This window comes from Magnolia sinica, chromosome 12, assembly GCF_029962835.1.
Source record: "Magnolia sinica isolate HGM2019 chromosome 12, MsV1, whole genome shotgun sequence".
NCBI classification, from domain to species: Eukaryota; Viridiplantae; Streptophyta; class Magnoliopsida; order Magnoliales; family Magnoliaceae; genus Magnolia; species Magnolia sinica.
Genome location: NC_080584.1, coordinates 36,972,683 through 36,995,264, shown reverse-complemented (window position 1 = coordinate 36,995,264; position 22,582 = coordinate 36,972,683). Strand labels below are relative to the sequence as shown.

Below are 22,582 nucleotides of genomic sequence, written 5' to 3'. Positions count from 1 at the left end.
AGGTTTCCCATACCGTGTCTAGATTATATGCTAGACATGATGGCGGGTACCACCATTTTTTTCAAAGATTGACCTGAAGAGTGAGTATCATCAAATACGTATACGCCTAAAAAATGAATGGAAGACAACTTTCAACACGAAGGGTGTATATAAATGGCTAGTCATGTCCTTTGGCTTGACTAATGCCTGAGCACATTTATGAGAGTAATGACTGAGGTGTTAAGACCCTTTCTAAAGGGTATAAAGGGCAAAATGAGCGAAGCTCCTATCATGCGCCTTTCGGACTTTTCTAAAGTCTTTAAAGTTGTATGTGATGCATCTAGTGTAAGTATAGGTGAAGTGCTTAGTCAAGAAAGGCACCCCGTTAGTTACTTTAGTGAGAAGTTGGATGAGACAAAGCAACGGTATTCTAACAAGGAGTTATATGCAGTAGTCCAGTCCTTGAGACATTTGCGACATTATCTGCCACTGCAAGAATTTGTCATGTTTTCTTATCACGAAGACTAGCGTTACCTCAATTCTCAGAAGAAACTAAACCCTAGGCATGCTAAATGGGTTCAATTTCTCCAAGAATATTCTTTCATTCACAAACACAAGGCCGAGATAGAGAACAAACCCGGTGATGCCCTTAGTCGTCATGTGGCGCTACTTTAGAGTATGAGTGTGGAAGTGACTGGGTTTGAGTAGCTGAAAGGAGTATCTTATATGCCCATATTTTGGAGAGTTGTACATGTCACTAGGAGATAATCAGCCGAGTGATAGTCACAGGTTTGTCATCATCGATGATTTCTTATTTAAGGGTGACAGACTTAGCATTTCCTGTACTTCCCTCGTGATTTGCTAGTTTTGGAGCTTCATGCTAGAGTAGTTGGACAGTTGGGGAAGATAGATTCTATCGGCCAATTCTCAAACGAGATGTGGCTAAGATCGTTGGGCAGTGTAGGACTTGTCAACTAGCGAAGCAAAAGAAGCAAAATACAGGATTGTATACACCTTTGCCGGTGCCACATGCTCCATGACAGGACATCAGTATAGATTTCGTGTTAGGCTTACCAAAGACTATCAAGAAACACAATTCCATCTTTATGGTTGTGGACTATTTTTCCAAAATGGTCGATTTCATTCCGTGCTCAAAATCGTCAGATGCCTCTAATGTTGCTAAACTTTTGTTTTGGGAGGAGTGCGCTTACATGGTCTACATAAGACCGTAGCGCCTTATCACAATGTACGCTTTATGAGCTATTTTTGGAAGACACTGTGGCACATGACGGGGACAAGGCTTCAATTCTCGTCAACCTATCATCCCCAGACAAATGGACAAACTGAGGTTGTCAATAGGAGTCCTGGAAATCTGCTTAGATGCCTCGTGGGGGATCACGTCTGAACTTGGAATACTGTTTTGCCTATAGCCGAGCTAGCATATAACAGTTCCATTAATAGGTCCATAGGCATGAGTCCATTTGAAGTTGTGTATGGGTATAAACCTATGAAGCCTGTAAATCTCATACTTATGTCAGTGTCCCATAGGCCATCAGAATCAACACATGAGCTTACACATCACATACATGATTTGCATAGTGAGATCAGAAAGCAAATTAACTTAAGTAATGAAAAGTACAAAGCACTTGTTGACTCTCATCGTAGATTTCAAAATTCCAAGTAGGAGATTATGTCATGGTTCGTATGAGGAATGAACGGTTTCCACAGGGAGCCGTTATGAAATTGTAAGCGCGTATTGCAAGACCATACAAAATACTGAAGAAATTGGGTCCTAATGCATATGTAGTAGACCTTCCACCTACCATGGGAATTGGTTCTACTTTTAATGTGGAAGATCTAGTACAATATAAGAGTCCTGCTACTTCACCTTCTTATCCATTTTTAGACCCTCACATAAACCATGACCCAGACCCTAACCCATGGCCTCCTCTACCTGACACATCATCCCAACATTTACAATCCTTACCCTCCTTGCTTGCACAAAGTGAACAAGTTGAAGATATACTAGATGCACAAGCAGTTTCCACTCGCTATGGGGGATTTCAGAAATTCCATGTCAAGTGGAAAAACAGACCATCAAGTGGAAGAACAGACCGATTTTAGATAGCACATAGATTACAAAGGCAGAGCTACAAAACTTAGACTCGAACATCCTTGAGCGTTACAAGAGTTTTAGTTCGCTAGAGGTGAACTCTTCCCAGCAGAGGGGAGTTCATGAGAACATCCGTGTACCCATTTGAGAGTACACGAGGAGAGCATCGATGTCCTTGTGGTTGCACGACCCATTCATGGGTCCCACTAGTGGGCCTAGATCTTCGTGGCATCCTCTTGAGGAGCACTGGACTGTTGATTTTCATTGATATTTCATCCTAACCATTGTATCGCGATCGGGACCATCATCACCGTCGGATTGTAATCATAGCCACTTGTGTGGCCCCTTGGATGATACGTATGCCTATCTTAGGATTTATTTTTCAGTTTGATTTATGTTTTTGAACGATTTGTGAGAGGTATTCGTGACCGTGGCGAACTCTCCTCAACAGAGGAGACTTCATGAGGACATCCGTGTGCCCATTCGAGCGTACGCGAGGAGGAGAGCACAGGTGTCCTTGTGGTTGGACTACCCATACATGGCTCCCACTAGTGGGCTAGAACTTCGTGACATCCTCCTGAGGAGAATCGGACAGTTGAGTTTCATCGATATTTCATTCTGACCATTGGATCGTGATCGTGATCGTAGCCACTTGTGCGGTCGCATGGATGATACAAAGGCTTAGGACTATCTTAGAATTTATTTTTCATTTTAATTTATGTTTTTGAACTATTTGTGAGAGGTATTATGTGTTTTTTCTTAGAGTAAGGTTAATTTGATAAAAAGTACATGAAATAAGGACCTTTTTGTAATTTTGAAGAGTTTCTATGAGTATATAAAGATGGTGGGGCATGTGACCTCTCCATGGTGGAATTTCTCTCTAAAAAAAAAACCAAAGCTTTGTTTCCTTCTTCATGTGACGTGAAGTCATGTTCCATGCAAATTGGAACAAATATCGATGCAGTGCTCTTCTTCAATCACGGGAGTACAAGGCTTCCAACTATCAACCGTCGAATTTCTTCTCCATACAAGGTATTCTTTTGAGATCTTCATCTTTCCCATTCCAAAACCTTTACACCCTTCTACCCTTCTAGAAACCTACTCTATTCTTCTCTCTAACCTTCCCCATATCTACCCCACCTTAGAGAACACGAACCCTACCATCTAAGCCCACACGTGTGACCATACGGCCACATGTGTGAAGCCCACAGGCTGGTCCATACCGCCACCTCCTTTCCCCTTTACATCTCTTTGACTCCCCCATCAAAACCCTATCATCCCTCAACCTAAACCCTAACCCTAACCATAGACACCTTAACTTCCCAATTCTCCCAAATCTTCTAAACCCGAATTCCACTAATTCATCTCAAATCCCTAACATTCAATCATCCAAAACCCTAATCCCTTTTAGTTAAAACCGAAATCCCCAAATCCCTTTTTTTTCTTTTCTTTTTTTCTTTTTCTTTTTTCTTTTTTTTGAAGACACAAGGTGTCCCCACCTCTTTTTTTAAGTGAGACTAATCCCTGCGAATACAAGCAATCACCCACAACCACGTGTGTCGGGTAAAGCTAAGGAGGGGAATCGAACCCTCACCTATAGGGAGCAAACCTACGGTGAAGACCATTCGCCCAAACCTCGTTGGGTAAATCCCCAAATCCCTTTAACCAATTGAACCTATTAAGTCCTAATTTCAACTTGTCCCCAAATTCCCTAAACCCTAGGTTTACCTACATCTTAATCAAGCAAGCCCTAGGTAGTATTAGGTTTTCCCTTTTAAAATAGGCTTATCCCTATCCTATTTGGATGTCCCTACATCCATTAGATCCCAGTTTTAAGTATTTAATGACCCTACAGGACATTGTTGGTTAATTTAGGCTTGAACTATTCATAGTTTCTTCTTGGAATTTTGAGATGTGTGATGATTTTAGCATGTTTTGTGATATTGATTAATTAATTTAATTTGCTGAATGATCTCCGCTCGTTATTTAGCTTCATGCATTGGTCACGCATCACATGTAGGTTGTGGAAGGGCACTATATGGGTCAGTGGGCAAGACTCTTTGAGGGTCAATGCTAAGTCCCTGTGTTAAGTAGGTAGAGCCCAACAGTGAAATGCTAGTGGGAGAATTGGGATCACGGTTCATGAGTACCTATAAGTAGTGTTTTTAGTATCTTGCAATATCACTGATATATCCCACGATACATCAGTGAGATACTAGTGGGATATATCAGTGATATCACTAGTAAGTCCTTGTGTTAAGTAGGTAGAGCACAACAGTGAAATGCTAGTGGGAGAATTGGGATCACGATTCATGAGTGCCTGAAAGTAGTGTTTTTAGTTTCTTGCAATATCACTAATATATCCCATGATATATCTATTATCCCAGCTGAGCGATACGAAAGTCAACTTTTCATGGCATCATGTAGTATATCGCACGATATCTCGTTATATTGAGGATATCGCGATATCGTGCGATATATCCACACTCCCCTTGTATAAATTCTATATGTATTGTGCATGGTGTGCCGTAAAGGTCATTACGTAAAGGTAACGGTGGCAACCGTTACACATTACGGGGTTGTAACAGCCGTAACAGCTATTATGGAAAAAAAAAAAAAAAAAAAAAGGACCTGTAATTGCCGTTAACAGCACATTACATCCCTATAAAAGCCATAACAGCCCTGTAATTGTCTGTTATAAGGCAGATACAGGTTTTCCATACTTTTTAATCAACATTACGGGACAAATACAAGTTTTTCAGGATTTCTTTTCAATAAAAATAATAATAATAATAATAATAATAAAGAGAGATCGTAACGGCTGTTATGGGGGACATAACAGCCATTATGACCCGTATCGTAAAGGTAACGGTGGTGGTCGTTACTGTCGTTGTTACCGTGACAGAACACCTTGATCGTGTGATGTATCGATATTGAGTGCGATATCGAAAGGGATAAAAGGAAATCAATGCTATTTTGCTTAGAAAATCCTAAAAATTACACAAATTTTGATTAAACTTCTTCCTAGTACATTGTATGGTAATTTCGACCAGTCCACTATAGTTTGTTGGGAAAAAAATAAAAATTTCCCCAACTTTTTCCAATAAGTTGCAATCTTAGTGTCTAAAAACAAAATCAAACATGTATACAACTTGATCAACATAATCTTGGGAATTTGGAGATTTTTCAAGAAATTTTAATTTTTAATCAAAAAATAATTAAGAAGTGTTAAAAATAACCTTTTTTCTTCAAAATACACAAGTATATTTCTAGTTTTTTTACTTCTTCTTTTGCTTTTGAATGCAAGGTGTTGGACATTTCATTGTTCCATAACACAAGAGAAGCCAAGAAAGGTGTTCTAAGACTGCCATTCCCCTGCTTGCTTTCATTTCCTATTGTAGGGTAGTAATTTTCAGTTCCTAAACAAACTTCTTTAGGAACATCATTACTCAAAAAGAAAAAAAACAATTCGCTTCGCATGATAAATAAATAAATAAATAAGGTAGTAATATCAAAATATGAGAAAGCCACCAATAAGATCCAATGGACAACATGTAACACAGTGGAGTTTTAAATCAAAATTTTCCAGCATTGTAACCCAACCACGTCAGTGACTGTGTAGTTTGTAGAAATCTTCTGATTATCTTTTAGTAATCTCTGGATGAGTATTTCTAACATAGCAGTTGCCAAAGAGTGCATGCTGGAAGAAGAAATCAAACATAGAGTCAGATAGCTTTATTGGCTATACACACCTTTGCCGTATCAAATAAGTTTACAACATATATATGAAAGTCCCTTTCAAGCCAAAGGACATCATTATCAGATCCATGAAAAACCTACATCAGAAACAAGTACGTCAATTACTTGAGAATCTATTTTGGAACTCAAAAGCAAAGTGAATTGCTCATTTCATGACTTGAAGAATCTATTAAAATGAAAAGGAAGAAAACACATCATACAGAGAGTTCTCAGAAACTTTGACCCAAACTGTAATAGGTAGTGGAATCTGTTTATGCAGCTTTTTATCTTGTAAATGAACATTTGATACATGGGTGTGCCATTATTTACAGCCGTTTGAGGCATCAAGGCAGGGAAAGCTAAACTTTTTTTTTAATCAATAACACTACATTATTGATTACATGATGAGGTAAGTCGAACGTACAAGGAATTTAAAATAGCAAGTAGAGACTAAATTCAAAGTACTTCTACTCCTCAATCAAAGCTAGACAGGCATCTTCCAGAATTTGGGAAATTAAAGATAAGGATGGGGTAACCTGTACCAATCAGAATGAAATTCAATGTGCTTTGGCAAGCTATTTGAAGCAAATTCTCAACTCTTGTGATGGAGATGGCCCTCAAATTGACTTAAGCATCATATTCATAGATAATCTCCAAAGACTCTCGTGAGCAAAGTGAGGAGCTAAGTAGACCTCTTGCCATATCAGAAATTGAAAATGCCATTAAATATGCTAGTCCAAACAAGGCCCCAAGTCCGAATGGTTTTAATGCACATTTCTACAATATCTATTGGCCTATTATTGGCAAGGATATCTGTGGGGCTATCCTTAACCTTTTTTCATTCAGCAAATATCCTTAAGCAGCTAAATACAACTTCTATTACTTTGGTCCCCTAGACACCACTCCTAACGATTTGAGACCCATCTCCCTCACTACTGAGATTTATAAAGTAATCTCTTGCATAATGGTTAACAGGATAAAGGATATTGTGCAAAAAATTATTAGCCAATCTTAATATGCCTTCATTTCTGGTAGGAATATATCTCCTAATATCCTCCTCAGTCATGATCTCCTCCATGGGATTCATCTTGACTCAAGGCCGGCAAGGATGTGCCTTAAAGTTTACCTCAAAAAGGCTTTTGATTCCTTATGTTGACAATTTACTCAAGTTGCACTTCATGCTTTGAATTTCCCGAAAAAAGTGGATCTCTTAAATCTCTACTTGCATATCTTTCCCTACCTTCTCTGTTATAATCAATGAGAAAGTTTGTGGCTTCTTCAAGAGTAATAGATGCCTACGTCAAGGAGACTCTACCTCCCCCCTTCCCTCTCGCTATAGCCGGCCTCCCCCTTCCCTTTTGCTATAGCCATGGAGTAGTAGTAGTTAGTGGTGGTGGTGGTGGTGGTGGTGGTGGTGGCAGTGGCAGTGGCAGTGGCAGTCGTATTATTATTATTATGACGACAGGGAGTCCCCACCCCTTTTATAGCCATGGAGATTTTCCTCGTACTAATCTCTAAATGTTGTGATAATGGCTTAATCAGATCCCCTTTTTTCAAGTGGTGAGCTAACCATATCTCTTCTCCTATTCGCGGATGATCCTATGGTTTTCCGCAGATCCGCTAACCGGTGTGAATTTAATGCCCTTTCTCTAACTTCAATAATCACTCCGGCCTTGGGATTATTATTATTATGACGACAGGGTGTCCCCACCCCCTTTATAGACATGGAGATGTTCTCCATGCTAATCTCTAAATGTTGTGATAATGGCTTAATCAGATCCCCTTTTTCAAGTGGTGAGCTAACCATATCTCATCTCCTCTTTGCGGATGATCTTATGGTTTTTGCTAGTGCAAATCGGCAAACTGGTGTGAATTTAATGTGTCTTTTCTCTAACTTCAGTAATCACTCCGGCCTTGGGAATAATCTTCAAAAAAGTGTCATTATCTTCTTTGGTTCCTGCTAGTCAAAGGACATAATAAAAACCATTCTAAGCATGGAGGAGGGAAACTTGCCTCTTAAGTATTTAGGGATTCCTCTTTATTCCTCTATGTTTCATATTCATGATTGTCAATTATTGATTGATAATCTTAATGGCAAACTTAGAGGGTGGAAAGCTAATCTCCTCTCTTTCACTGGCAGACTTGAGTTGATAAAGTTGACACCTCCAATCTCCATATTTTTTTGTTGCATGCTTTTCTGCTTCCCAAGGGCTTGTATTGACATGTTGGAAAGAATGGTTCCGGATACAGAAGAACAAGACAAGATCTTAGCTCTACTGGACTTTATACAAAGAGTGAGAGCATATTCTTGAGGGATATCCTCATCAGGCATCGGACAATGAAATTGCGCAGTAAGTAGTATGAATATTTCAACTCTCTTACAAATAGTTCTTTATGATCTAATCTACAAAGTCTAACGTATTTAAATTGTTTTTCTCCACTGATTGGTGGGTTGCCTATGGACTATGGAGTGGACCCGAATAGGAATGATCCAGCTCTAAAGAAATTGGCCATGAGGATTCTTTGACTCACATGTTCTGTTAACAGTTGCGAGCGCAACTGGAGCACGTTCGAGGGAGTAAGTTTGGAAAAAATGAAAATGTTAACATGTTATAGTTTGGTATAATTGTGAGTGTAAGTTACGTTAATGCCTGATGCACTTTCTTTCATATAGATTCACACCAAGAAAAGGAATCTCCTTGACGAAAAGAAGCTCAACTACTTAGTCTTCATCCAATACAATCAGAATTGTGAGAACGATTCCAGGCTAGGAAAGAAAAGCCCAGTTCCTATTACCCTATCTGCCTAGAAGAGATGGATGCAGATAATAAGTGGCTTATAAAGACAAAAGGCCCGGTCTTTGTTGGAAAGTAGCTGACATGGGCCCAAGTTGAAGATGTCATATACAGATCAACACCTGGAACAAGAGGTAGGCATGTCGGGTCCGATCCGATGGATCCAACCCGATTAGGCCCGATCTGACCCGTTCCGAACCGAACCGACGGTCTGGATCAGTGCGGCTCGAGTGCGCCCATCCAGATCCGATTATTTTTCAGGTCGGGTTCGGATGGTGGTCTATCCGAACCGATCCGATCCGTAAACCCGAACCGAATGGATCCGGACCGATCTGACCCGACCCGATCCGGAGCGAGTTTCGGGTAGTATAAATAGAAATTTTTTTACCCTAAATCGTTTACCCCTCCCCTCTTTTTCTACCCTACCCAACGCACTGCGCTGCCCGATCTTCTTCCTCTCCTTAATGATCTCCAGCCTCTTACGGCGAGCGGCTCTGGCCTTCTTGCAGAAAGGAAGCTCCATTTTTACCGTATCTACGGCCACAGCTTCGCCCTCTCTTCTTCCATGAGAGAGCATTAAGTGCTCTTGCTTTCAAAAGCTCCTCTCTGTTTCTTTCTTACATGCGGATGCAGGAAATACGAGGAGGATTATGAGCCGTTGGATCTCTCGAGCCATTGGATGGTCACCAACTTACAACTACAAACGGCAGTCGTGTACTGTCAAGGCTACTTTCCGCAGGAGACGTGGACGGCTAGTGATGCAGTCCTGGGACACGTGGAGTGCCCTCTCTCCTACTCGTGATTTGGTTCGCTGCCAGATATTTTGTTGATGCCCAGGAGCATATATTTTACTGTTTTTTGGTAGGTATGTTTGGTGTAAGTTTTGGTTTCCAGTCCATTTAGTGTGGGCCCTGCGGTTTGATCAGTTAGATTTGTGTTGTATAATGCCATGCATCCATTCTTCATGCATATCTATGAATCAACACCGTCTGGAAGGGGCGAAGGGCATTGAATTATTTCTTTATCGTTCATCAATTTCATACACGTGGCCTATTTAGCATCGTACACTTAACTGGCATGGAGATGGATGGTGGGCCACTGCATCGAAAATTGTCCAGTCGATCAATCTAGCTGTACGACTCAAGTACTCTGCAGAGTTAACACTCTAACAGAGTATCAAGTATTACTAGCATGCAATCGGTTAATCTGTAAGTGGCATGCTTATTCCTCAATCTAGACCGTCCAAAGTGAGGGCCCCATCATGAATGTAGCATGCATTCAACTGATGAGCTTAACGCTTAAATTTTCTTAATATTAAATGGACGGTTGAAGTGAGAAAATTTGATGGTCCAGATGTGCACCAGATGGCTCAACTCGACTTCAAGATGGGATTCGTGGCGATTCGGATGGGGAGTGGCGTGGGCAGCTATCTCAGCTCTCTCTCTCCTCTTTTTTCCAATATGAGAATTTTAAATGGGTTTGAAAGAATTTTTCCTGGATCGATCCGAACCATCCCAATCCGATCCGACTCAGTTTTTCTGACCGAGTCCGACTCGAATCGGATAAGGAAATGCAAATTTCGGATCGGTCCGAGTCAGGTGACCCGGACTCGGTCACGGATCGGATCGAGTTCAGGTCAGATCATTGCGATTTTGGATTGGATCGGGTTGGGCCAAATCCGATCCGACTCAGACCAATGCCCAGCTCTGCCTGGAACAAGTATTTCCACCACTCAAAAGTGAAGGAGGGATGCAAGTAGTAGCAGTTAGCCCATGGAAGAGATTGAGGAGATGGAGGAGGAAATGATTATCAAACTGAACATTCACAGTTAGATATTAATAAAGTATCAGTACATATAGATGATGATGAAACAAAAGAAGTAAATATAGAAGAAAGCGATGACTTCGATGATAATGGTGATGATGATGGTGGTGGTGATCAAATGCCACAATGGCAAATAGATCAATGTATATAGCATTTAATAGTACTTTGTTAGTGTATTACTTGTATATTATATTTCCATTTTCTACAATCAATAATAAATAAAGTTCTTCATTTTGTTGTTACATGTTACTTCTTACTTATTAAGTGTTATTTGTTAACTATATTGTTGAATGTTGATGACTTTATGTTTAATTCATTGTTTAATTGATTTTATTTCACTCAAATGTATTTTAAATATATATAATTAGTTATCTATTAACTTAGGAAAGTTTCCTCTAATTTCCTATATATTTTTATAATTTTTTCTTATTTTTTCCTATTTCTTTTGTTTTTCGAAGAAAAAAAAACAAATATGCACACAGGCATGATCGCATATGCGATATGACAACGTTGATGTTACCTCCCTTACAAAAGAAATTATCCTTAGGGGTATTCTAGAGGAGTTTAGGTCACATACCATTTTTGCTATGAGGCCTTCCATTGCTAGAATCTCGCCGAGCAATATCTTCGTAGCCTAGAATTTAGCAGCTAGTATCCACCATTCTCATAGTCTAATTATTGATAGCAGGACTAATCCTACTGGTGATGCCAGCCCCCGTTGGTCTATTGCTTGTGTTGAGATTAGTTCCACCAAAGTTGGCCTTCTCTGCTTTTCCCTACCTCTAAAATCATATGGGGCGTAATCTCTATGGTTGATAGCCATCGGCCTCGGGATAATAGCTTACATGTCTTGCTTTTTGGGTTCTTAGGCTAACTTCTACTGTGGTTACAGGTATTGCAATTAAAGTGCAAAATAAAGACCGTTGCGTGGCTATCAAAAATCCTATCGACAACTTCATGCCCGCACCCTGCATTCAAAGATCTCTTCTATTGGTGGAAATGTGAAAATTGTTGATAGGCGTAGGACAACTCTTGTTGCTAAACTTGCAACTGCCCCCGCCAACAACTTTCCTAGGATTATTGCTTCTTCTAAATTGGCCATGTTAATCCGCTCCACCTTTCACCCCCCCTCTAGGACAATAGTCATATATTTAAGCTTCGCTTGTAAGCGGTAAGACCGCAATTTCACTTCTTTCTATTTGGCATGCGGTTAAGGTTGCCAAGCACAAGAAGCCTCTTTGCTGATCGACTCTTCTTGCCACCTTGTGGGCATTCTGGGGAGAACAAAATGGTAGATGTTTCCGGAATGAATCTTCTAGGGCGGGAGAGGTTTCCTCTAAGGCTATTTTCCTTGTAGTGGAGTGGGTCTCTTATATTTCCTCTGTTAAGGATTGTAATTTGTTTCTTTTTTGCATCAGCTATAGGCTTGTAGCGTTTGCACCATCTCAACACTGTCTTAATAAAATTTTGTTACCATTCAAAAAAATATTGATGTCTCATCAATCACTTGTTGAAGGCTTGAAATTTCAGTACATCCCATTAGGTTGTAAAACATAAGGTCATTTCGCATGTGTCATAGTCATTTTATGTTATTCTCTTCAAAAAAAAAAAAAAAAAAACTTGAACACTTCTGTTAATGTAAATTATGGAACCTTTTATTTCTTCCACACCTGCAATCAACGAACCAGCTCATCTAACTACATTTGGATCTCTTTGAATTCTAAAAGAAAGCTTAATGGAGACAAGTTCTTTGCATGGACAGACAAGTCCAAAACACATTCTTAAATGCATGGAGTCCCAATGGACAACAAAAGAACTAACCAAAGAGTTCAGGATCTTGGATTACACATAGATAAACAAAAAAAAAAAAAAAAAAACAAAAAAAACAAAAAAAACAAAAAAAACAAAAAATGGAGACATATTTGTAAAAATAATAATAATTAATTAATTAATTAATTAAATTTATCTTCGTAACATAGGGTAACGAACGAACTAATAAAGCAGATACAGAGCACCAGATTGAGAAGGATGAGGTTCCAAGTTGAACAAATTACGCAGAGTCAACTTTTTCAAGGTTCTGACCCATGTATTAACACTTGCTATAATGTACAAACTAGTGTTTTATATGAAAAATATACAACAATGGCTACAGCTTCTTCTCAACTGATTTAGGGCGAAATATGGCGAAAGAATATACCTTACAAATAGAAGGGTTTGCAAAAACAGGGCGAAGAATGCCCATTACATCATGCAGAGCAATTGTATCCAGCAGATAGTCTTCTTTCACAGTAGAAATCTGTCCATTTCAAAACAAAAACAAAAAACTTAAAAGAAAAAAAGCATCAGAATGCTATCAACATTCTGCACTCGATACCGCATAGTTGAAAAGAGACACTTATTACCTGCATTAGAGCAGTAAACCCTAGGAACGAACGTGCACTATGTTGTTCTGTATCAACGGCAAAGACTTGTTCTTTACTCAGTATATCTGCAAGCTCCTCTAGCTGGGAATTGGTGCTTACCCAAATATAAGAACCACCCATATCTGAGTGCTTGTTTCTAATAACAAAGTTTAGTGGTGGAGGATGCTCCAACAAAAATGTGATCTCATGTTCATACGGATGTAAATTCGTTGATTTTTCTGATCAAAGTAGTGATAGATTAGCAAGAGAGGTACAATGAATAAGTATAGCGTACTGTTATAGCTAAACAGAATAAGTATAATGTACTGCTACAGCTAAACAAAAGAAAAAATGACGAGGACTTTTGATGGACTCCACATCACTCATACCCAACTTGATGCAGATACAAAACAAGCAAAGGGTAGATTACGGAATAAATATTGAGAGGTAGGAGATTGAGAAATTTGGTCGTCAATTAATCAAGACAGCCTTCTTGTAGTGGATCTTTAGGGCAAGGCAGAATCTTTTGATGTTCTGGTGAGATTTGGAAGGAGAGACCGATAAGACAATTTGAAATAAATGGTGCTACCTGGCTAAGTGCAATTTTCTGTTAAGTCAATTAGCAAATATAAGCAAAGGGAAGTTAGAACTTCAGACAGAGGTCATCTGCCCAAAGGAAGCATTACAAGTAAAGAATGACTTCCATTCCATGAACCTAACAATCATCAACCCATGCTGTGGGTGAAAAAAAAGCTTCAACTTAGCATAAAGTTGAGACAAAGGGCATCTTCTTCTTTTTACCTTTTGGCAAAAACCTTTGAAATGAAAACAATGTCTGCAGAATACCACTTTGACACTGTTTGCAGAAAAAAAAAAAAAAAAATTGGTTCGGAATCCATTTTCTATTTCCAAGCTAATCCAAAAGGAAACCAATGTCACCCAAACCAGAAAAAAAAAAAGGTAATAAATCGATTTCCAACGGCTGAAAATAAATACAGCGACCATTTGACTGTTGACTTCTTCACATTTCTCCACTGATCCATCAAAAACTGCCGGTAGAGACAATGTAGTATGTGTGAGTGATCCAGGGTTCAATCCCTGGTAGTGTTTACCTTTCTTTTAAAAAAAATTGCATTGGCACTCCCTCCCCAAAGCCATGCGTCACTAGCCTCACACCACAGCTCCTTGTGTTTGCGACCATCGCCACCTGGCTAAGTGCGACTGGCGTTGCGACTTGTGTCCAAACAGCCTAATCTTTGGGCAGAGCGATTTGAACCCCGAGTGCACAGCCTGCCCACAGCACATGCCGACGGAGCTTTTCCCTCCAATCCAATGGCAATGCAAAATGTGTCCTAACGACCCAAACACCTCAATATTTATCCGCAGCTACTCATGAGTGGGAAATAACCGACCTATAGTATAAATAGTCCTCCAGGCATTTCATTTGGACTCTTCACTCTTCACTCTCACTTAAGTGCTCTCTCTCTCGGATCTCCACAAGAGCTCCTTGAGACATCTCCTTTCAGCTCCCTTCCTGTTCTCCGTGCCAAGGTACAGACAAGGTGAGAAGTGTAGCCAAGGACCACTTTGTTTATTCTTCCCATTAGCACCAGTTATGGACCCACCATCCATGCTTACTGTCCGAGTCTCCAGCAGTGGCTCTGTGCCAATAATCTGATTCCAGTAGCAGCCTTTGTGCTGACTGTTTGTGTGCACTGAGCAAAAGGCCCAGTGCAGTGTGTACAGGACCCCTGGAACAATTCTGTGTTGATCATCCAGTGGCCCTGAGAAGAGGTTCAACAATGACCATTTGGATTACTCAATAGATCTCCCCAGAGGACAGGAGCTCACTGTCAAGGCAGGACAAGCTACGCTCCAAATGTTACATGCTACGCGCTGCGCTATCCATGTTATCTTCCTACCGAAGCAGGACATAAACGCTAAGGTTACATAAGTCCTCAAGCACCGGAAGATTATGCTAATCAATGACTTGGATACTCTTAACTACAAGGATCATCGATCAGGGCATCATTTGCATCTCTCTCTTAGAATAACTCTCATTGGATATTCTTCTTTTCCTTTAATCAAGGGTTTTCCCCAGTGACTGTAATTAAGTGCATGTGCTAGACCACGGGCCAGAATGTATCCTTGTTCCCAGATTAATAAAAACCCTTCGACAGGGCACATTCTTTGGGTGCACATCTTGGCTATTTCTCTATTAAATTTCTCTATCTCTCACAACAACAACGACAACAACAAAAACAAAAACAAAAACAAAAACAAAAAAAAACAAAAAAAAAAAAAAACAAAAAACAAAAAACACAAAAAAAAAAAAAAAACATTAAAAAAAAGACAAAAAAAAAAAAAAAGAAAAAAGCAATGAAACAAAATGATGACTCTACTGGGGACATGATGATGAGATAACCACTATTGTCTTGCATACCACTTATTCTCGCGACACCAGAATCTTTGATTCTCCACTCTCCTTTACAACCAATGTACCTAAAATGCCAGGTGTCAAAAAGCCTTTTAGTACCATATGTGATGCTAAAACAGCAACTCCCAACAGGAAAATTCCCCCCTTCATCTCTAAGGAGAAAACCCATGCGAACGATCTGTGAGCATGTAAGCGTGTGGCTTATGGTTGGTCTACCTTTCACTCCCTCAAGGGGGTAATGACTGTAATTGTTTGCATGCATTCTCCTTCAATCTCGCAAACACTCTTCTACAACAACTCGATGGTGGTTGCAAAGGCCATCCTTTTCTTTTTACCCATTGGCGGGTTCGTGATCATCTCAGTGACCGACAACATTGCCTATTCACACCCTGACAACCAAGGTTGTTGCTGGTTGCTGCGATCAGGATCACTGCCAAGGCCAAAACTCCTGCTTTGCCTAAAATCATCTCAACAGTGGAGGCTCCTACTCATGCTATGGCTCACCCGACGACCAAGGCATCTGTCCCCTCACCAAAGTTGCCCCGACGATGACAATCCCTGCTCAACCCAAGGCTTCTCATAGGGCTGGCTGCTCCACCAGCCAACCCCCTTAAGGACCATGCAGTCATCAGCACCGTCACTTCAGCAAGGACTAAGGCCTTTGCTGAAACTATTTCGGCTTCCCATAGGCCATAACGAACTGGCCCCAGGAGGCAAGCTTCAGCAACTAGCTCCAACAGCACTTCAATCGGAACGGTTCCAGCTTTTAATATGACTGCTCAGGTCACAACTTCTTCAGTAGCTTGCCCAGCCCCTAACCAGACTTAACAATGTCAGTGCGGTCTGCACACCAAGGGGCCTGTCATAAGGAGACTTGCACGCGATTGCCCTGCAGTCATGGCCTTGCCTATTTCACAACAGCTAGCTTCTCAAAGCCAGCCCCATTTCACCCCATCACAGGAGGAATTTCCAGCACTCCCTCCCCAAAGCCATGCATCACTAGCCTCACCCCGCATCTCCTCAGATTTGTGACCATCACCACCCAGCTATTTGAAATAAATGGTGCTACCTGGCTAGGTGCAATTTTCTGTTAAGTCGATTAGCAAACATAAGCAAAGGGAAGTTAGAACATCAAACAAAGGTCATATGCCTAAAGGAAGCGCGACAATAAAGAATAACGCTGTTTGCGGAAAAGGGAAAAAAAAAAAGAGTTTGGAATCCATTTTCTATTTCCAAGCTAATCCAAAAGGAAACCAATGTCTACCAAAAAACAAAAAGTCAATAAATCAATTTCCAACGGTTGAAAGTAAATACAACGACCATTTGACTATTGACTTTGTCACATTTCTCCACCAATCCATCAAAAGCTGCTGGTAGAGACAATGTAGTGTGTGTGAGTGATCCAGGGTTCAATACCCGGTAGTGTTAACCTTTCAAAAGAAAAGAAAAATGTAAGTGCATCTCCACACTGGGGTGGGGTGGCCGACAAGGTGAGGTTTGTGAGACATAGAATAGCCATAGGGTGGGGCCCACTATGGGATCTATGAGATGCGGGGTAGCCCATGGGGAGGTCTCGGTCGGTTTGTCTGGGAGGGCCAGGATAAAGGGATATTCTAGTGCTTCCCCAAAAGCTCTGGAGCTTTTGGTGCGTTGGCCGGTACTCCCTGCATCAAGTGGTATCCAAGTAGGAGACCAGTGTTAGAGTCTCCTTACCGATGTGGGTGGATGATGGAGGTGCATCTCCACACTAGAGTGGGGTGGCCCATGAGGTGGGGTCTATGAGATGCAGAATGGCCACGGGGTGGGGCCCACTATGGGACCTGTGAGATACGAGGTTGCCCACGAGGAGGTCTCAGTCGGTTTGCCAGGAGGGCTAAGATAAAGGAATATTTTGATGCTTCCCCAACAGCTCTGGAGCTTTTGGTGAGTTTTTTTGATGCATTGGCCGGTACTCCCTGCATCAGTCACCTTTCAAAAGATTAAAAAAAGTCACCATATGCCAAAAGCACATATTTCCTTATGGAGTGCACAGTTTTCCATCTCAGGTGCATTCCATGTCCATTTTTCCATATCCACGAAATGGTTTCAACAAAAATAAGCATGCACTAATAGAAAAGCAAAAGGAAACCTAGGGATGGGTCTCCATGTGGAACCTATACAACATACGAGATCTAGTATCGGTTCATCTACAACAAAGCTTGTTGAACATATCATAAGCTCAAATTCAAGAAGATTGGATCCTATTGAATGTTGAAGAATTTGAGGGATACTACACATTCGTTGGATCTTCTTGAGGATATTAGGATATCATCATCAATGTTACCAAGACACTTCTACTTTCTAGGATTTTGTGGTGCCGACACTTGGGGACAGTTGGACACTACCGCACATGACAAGACAATTCATAATTTGTACGAACAAATTGTCCTAGTGATGTTATCGAAAAGTGCCACATATTGGACACTTTATGTGAGGCGTCCAAACATTTTTCTTCACAAAGATTTCATTTCACCTTCATCACTTTTTATTTTTATTTTTATTTTTTTGGTTATGCAAATTTATTTTGTGAGGCCAAAGATAGTCCCCTTTAGCCCTCGAGCATGCCTCCATTCTCTTGCTCCCGAAGATTACCAATATGGACTACTTATTCTCTCTAGATTCCAATTCATTTTTCCATTATATGTACCATGACCAATATAATAAAAAAGTAAACGTTTTGTTGTTCTTTTCGTTCTTTTGTTCTTTTGTTTGGGTTCTAATATTTCATAAGAACTACCATTTCCTAAGTTGATTATACGTGATTTTTTATGTTTTGTTAATCAATTTTTTTAGTCTAAACTACTAGTAATTTATTTCTATTGGAACAACATTGACATTATTTCTAATTTCCTTTGTATTTAGTGTTTTCAATGTTTTATTTATTTACTTAATTTATTATTTATTTGTGTACGGAAGCGTCCCCAAGACTAGATTTTTAAGTACGTTGTGCTAGACAACTTCCGGCACTTTGGCACTTGCCACTTGGCAACAGTTCATTGTGTCTAGGTAACACTGATCATCATCATCAACATCAACATCATCATCATCATCAACATCAACATCATCATCATCATAGCCTCGTCTCAGCTAATTGGGGCTGACTACATATATGATATATCATGTTCAGTCATTCCACTCTATCAAGGACATAACTTCAGTTAGACCATAGGTCTTCGAGTCTTTTTCTGACTACCTCCAACCATGTCCTTTGGACCTTCCCCTTGCCCTTTTAAAGACTTCAACTTGCACCAATTCACTCCTAACTGGATGCAGTTCTTGGTCCACATTGCACATGACCAAACCATCTAAGCCACTTTCCCTCATCTTATTAGCTATTGTTGCTACTCCTACATTTCCTCTATACTAACCATTGGGATGAGATGTCCAAATCAAATGAGAAAAGCCAAGATTAATCAAGGTTATTCTAGATATATGTACAGAGACAATGGAGAGTTGGAATTATCACAACTACCTTATGCATTTGGCAGGACATCCCTTGACAGATTGTTAGTGGATTGACAAAGTCGAACTAAAGGAGCTCGATGAAGATATGTTTTACTGGTATATAGAGGTAAACTAGACGAAGCAAACTTTTTGGCAACCCAGGAGTGATGCAAAGTGAGTCCATATCCTGATCAAGAATCATTGGGAGTCTTATACATCTGGTGTGCTACCCCTTGAAGAAGAGATTGAATCAGTTAGATCCCTGGATTGCCCTGGACACATCAACAGTGGTGATTTGATCGCATATCCCAACAACGAGGCTGCCTTTTAGGATTGATTACTAGGCCTTAATTGACTTTAAGATAAAGAATCAATTGCTTTATTTATTTCATTTTCAATCCCTTTTTTTATGAATGATAAAGAGAAAGAAAACAAGAAATAAAATCAAAAGAGTAAGAAAGCTTCAGACACGATGTGCCAAAACCTGCAAAACTAGCACAGGCTGAAAGGGACCATTCCCGCTGCTACTGCCCTCACAAGCATTCAGTGATCAAAAGCTCCCTTAGATTCACAGCGTCATTAGCTAAGGTATCTGCCTAAGAGTTCATTGACTGGTGCAAACGAGAAAGAAAGTAGCAATAAATAGACAATATCAAATGCTTCATCAATTTCATTATCGTCTCCATTGCATTGGCAATCTTTGATCTATTTGATCACATTCCTCGAATATCCTTCAACAATGATAAGGGCGTAATGAAGATTATTGATGGACAAGAACTATTTTTCCCTAACCAAAGAAGAAGAGAACATGAGAAGAGTGGCAGCTGGCAATACCATCTTCTCCTTCCTCTCGCTTGAGATGCTTAAAAGGAGTGTATGAATTGTCGGCCAAGACCCGTTTAAAACTGTTCTGGGGCTTATTTTCAAGGTCTGAGAAGCAGCAATCATTTCCAGCATTCCTCTCCTCCTCTTTCAACCGCCTTCGATAAAACGCTGCGAAGAATACGGATATTGCACCAAAGCATACGATAGCAAGCACTGCTTTCATCTTCATCTTCTCGCTGATCTCCATTCCCGATGTCATCTCTCTCTGTCGAGTGGGAAGAGACGCGATTCTGTGCAGCTCCTCCGCAGGAAGCGGATTTCGTACATGGTAAGTTGGTACGCAATAGCATACTCAGTGGAAACGGACTGGCTACTCCCCCTGCCACCCGCCCCGTGACCGGTGGTCGGTGCTCTGTGGGCCCTACAATGATGTATGTGCTTCATCCATGCCGTTCATCCATTTTTAAAGATCATTTTATGCTTGATCCCAAACGCTAGAAGGATATAAATCTCAAGTGGACCACACCACAGGAAAACCATAGGGATTGGATATCTACCATTAAAATCCTCACCAGGCCAGCTGTACTATTTATTTGACATCCAATCTATTGATTAGATCATACAGACCTAGATGTAGGGAAAAGACAAATATCAGCTTGATCCAAAACTTTTATGCCCCCAAAAAGTTTTTAATGGTCGAAGCTCATTCAACAATGATTCCTGTAATGTGGTTCACTTGAGATTGGGATATAGTTCATTTTTGGTCTCCTACACTAAAATGATCTAGAAAAATAGATGATGGCATGGATGAAATCGGCCATTGGCTGGTGGAAGGGGGAGTAGCCAATCCGTTTCCATACTCAGTGAACTTTTTAGGGCCACCGTTATTTATGTGTATTAAACATCGGCCATCCGTTTTGGAAGCGGATTGGTTGGTGTACCACACACCAGCTATACAGCTGACTCCACTAATAAACCCTAATCCTAGAAGCCTAAATACGAGGGACTTCAGTCATAAATTATAAACCCATTCCATTCAATCCAGTTAACTTATAAGTGCTTTTATGTTTAGTACACATAGATTGTCAAATTTAATAATACGAAAGTGCTTCAAGTCATATGGCAAGTTTGGAATCACAACGGAATCACAACTACTCTACATGCCTGAAGATCAGCTCAAAATCGGCTTATGATCATCTCAAGATCAGCATATCTTCTCAATTAATCATCGCTCGATTTCAAGATAATATCATGTCAAAGTTCAAGACAAATTGTCTCATATATTTTCTAAAAACACAGGTGGTTTAAACCTAAAAAGACCCTAGGTTAGGATCTTTCAAAAAGTTATTAAACTTGGGCTTTAGTGTTTTTGTTCTTAACTTCGGTCGGCCTAACTTCTAGTTTGGGCAACCTAACTTCAAGCCCGGGCAAAATAATAAATTCCGTTGAAAATTCGGTCAGCCTAAATTTTGGTTCGGCTAGCTTAAACTTGAAATTCGGCTAGCCTAATTGAGTTCAGTAAAATTCCAACAATGCAAACTTTTGATTTTTGTGGGAATTCGAGCAGCCGATTGGAAAATTCAGCTAGTTGAATTTGCCTCAGGCCAGTCAAAGTTTGGATAAATCTTATCCCACGCAATCTGATAGCCGTTGAAACGAATCCGGTAAAATCCAACCAGCCGAAGCCAGTCTTAGTCTAGCCGAATTTCTAATATCTTTGGCTATAAATAGAGTCATTCTCTCATTCTAAATAATAACGAAAAATCACTCTGAACCTTCTGCAAGAAAGAGAGAAGCTTAAGTTCTAGACAAGCTAATAGCGTAGTATTTATAATTTAATTTTTAGCTTCTTCAATTCTTTTTTCTCAAGATTATCTCAATCTTATTCTAAAAAGTATTCTATACACCATTTGAGATCTAAAGAGAATTAAATTAAGTAACATTTGGATTTTTCATTTCTAATAATCTATAGAACCATATACTCTTTCTTTTGAGCGAATACTAACTTCATCTACGTTCAAGAAAGAAGTTCTTCTACTACAAGCTTTTATTGCGTCTTCGACTCTATGTTTGAAGATAAATATTTTACTACTTTATTTTCATTTTAGGTTTGTCTAAGATAGCCTGTGAAAATCTCAGGGGTTTTTATTTGTGATAGCCCATCAAAATCACAAAAGGGATTTTTATTTGTGATAGCCCGTCAAATCACAAATGGGATTTTTATTGTGATAGCCCATGAAAATCACAGGGAACTATATTAGGTTGTTAAGGTGAACTAGTGAAAACCTTGTTATAGTGAAAGCCAAAATTACAAGGGTAATAATTTTAGAAGTGAAGTAGGTTTGGTTGTTTTAAGTACCAAACCACTATAATTCTTTGTGCCTTATAGTGAATGCTTAATTTTCTTGATAGTGAATGTTATGTATTTTCATTATTGTGGTAAATGTTGTAATCATTTTATATTCTCTTGCTAGTTTGAAAGATTGATTTTAAAGACAGTCATAAAATAAAGTTGTCTTGCCTAATATTTTACGTGAAGATTGTTCTACGCATCATTTAGAATCAAGGTTTCAATACTCAAGCAATTGAGATTTTTGTATTCATTATATATTCAACAATTATCCCCCCCCCCCCCGGACATCAATAGCTCTCATTTTCACAACTCAATCAGCCTAACCCCAAACCTTTGAAACCTAAAACCCTAAAGCCTTGAGTCGGCTCGGTAAGTCAACTCACACAGTCAGCCTACCCAACCCCATAACCCAGTCAACTCACCTAGTTAAGCCCCAAAGCAATCACAATTAAATAAATATACAAAACCTCAAAGCAGCAACCTTCACAGCAGAGCCTTCATACGCTTGAAGGATGATGCCTGCCAAAGCAGGAAGTCCAAGTGGGGACTGACGGCAGCCAGGCTGCCGCCGGCCACATGTTTGTAAACACCCCACCCCATGATCATAAGCTCACTAAGTTTGAACTAATGGAT

The 22,582-nt window shown here is 40.0% G+C and overlaps 1 protein-coding gene across 5 annotated transcripts in view; it reads right to left on the bottom strand.

The window, feature by feature from the left end:
- The window catches only part of LOC131221235 (protein RRP6-like 3), a 119,401-nt gene extending 99,466 nt beyond the window's left edge, over nucleotides 1-19,935 (bottom strand). For 2 of the 5 annotated variants that reach the window (XR_009159124.1, XM_058216432.1), the window contains exons 1-4: nucleotides 19,606-19,935; nucleotides 12,852-13,090; nucleotides 12,647-12,745; nucleotides 5,845-5,928 (exon numbers count right to left, since the gene is read on the bottom strand). Coding sequence is in view for 4 of the 5 variants with exons in the window: in XM_058216432.1 (XP_058072415.1) it covers nucleotides 5,845-5,928; nucleotides 12,647-12,745; nucleotides 12,852-13,090; nucleotides 19,606-19,855 (672 nt within the window). In the remaining variant the exon portion in view is untranslated. Of the gene's footprint in view, nucleotides 1-5,844; nucleotides 5,929-12,646; nucleotides 12,746-12,851; nucleotides 13,091-19,255; nucleotides 19,503-19,605 lie in introns of all 5 variants that reach the window. The other 3 variants (XM_058216430.1, XM_058216431.1, XM_058216433.1) reach the window with 2 other exon arrangements.
- Between the last annotated feature and the right edge of the window lie 2,647 nt (nucleotides 19,936-22,582).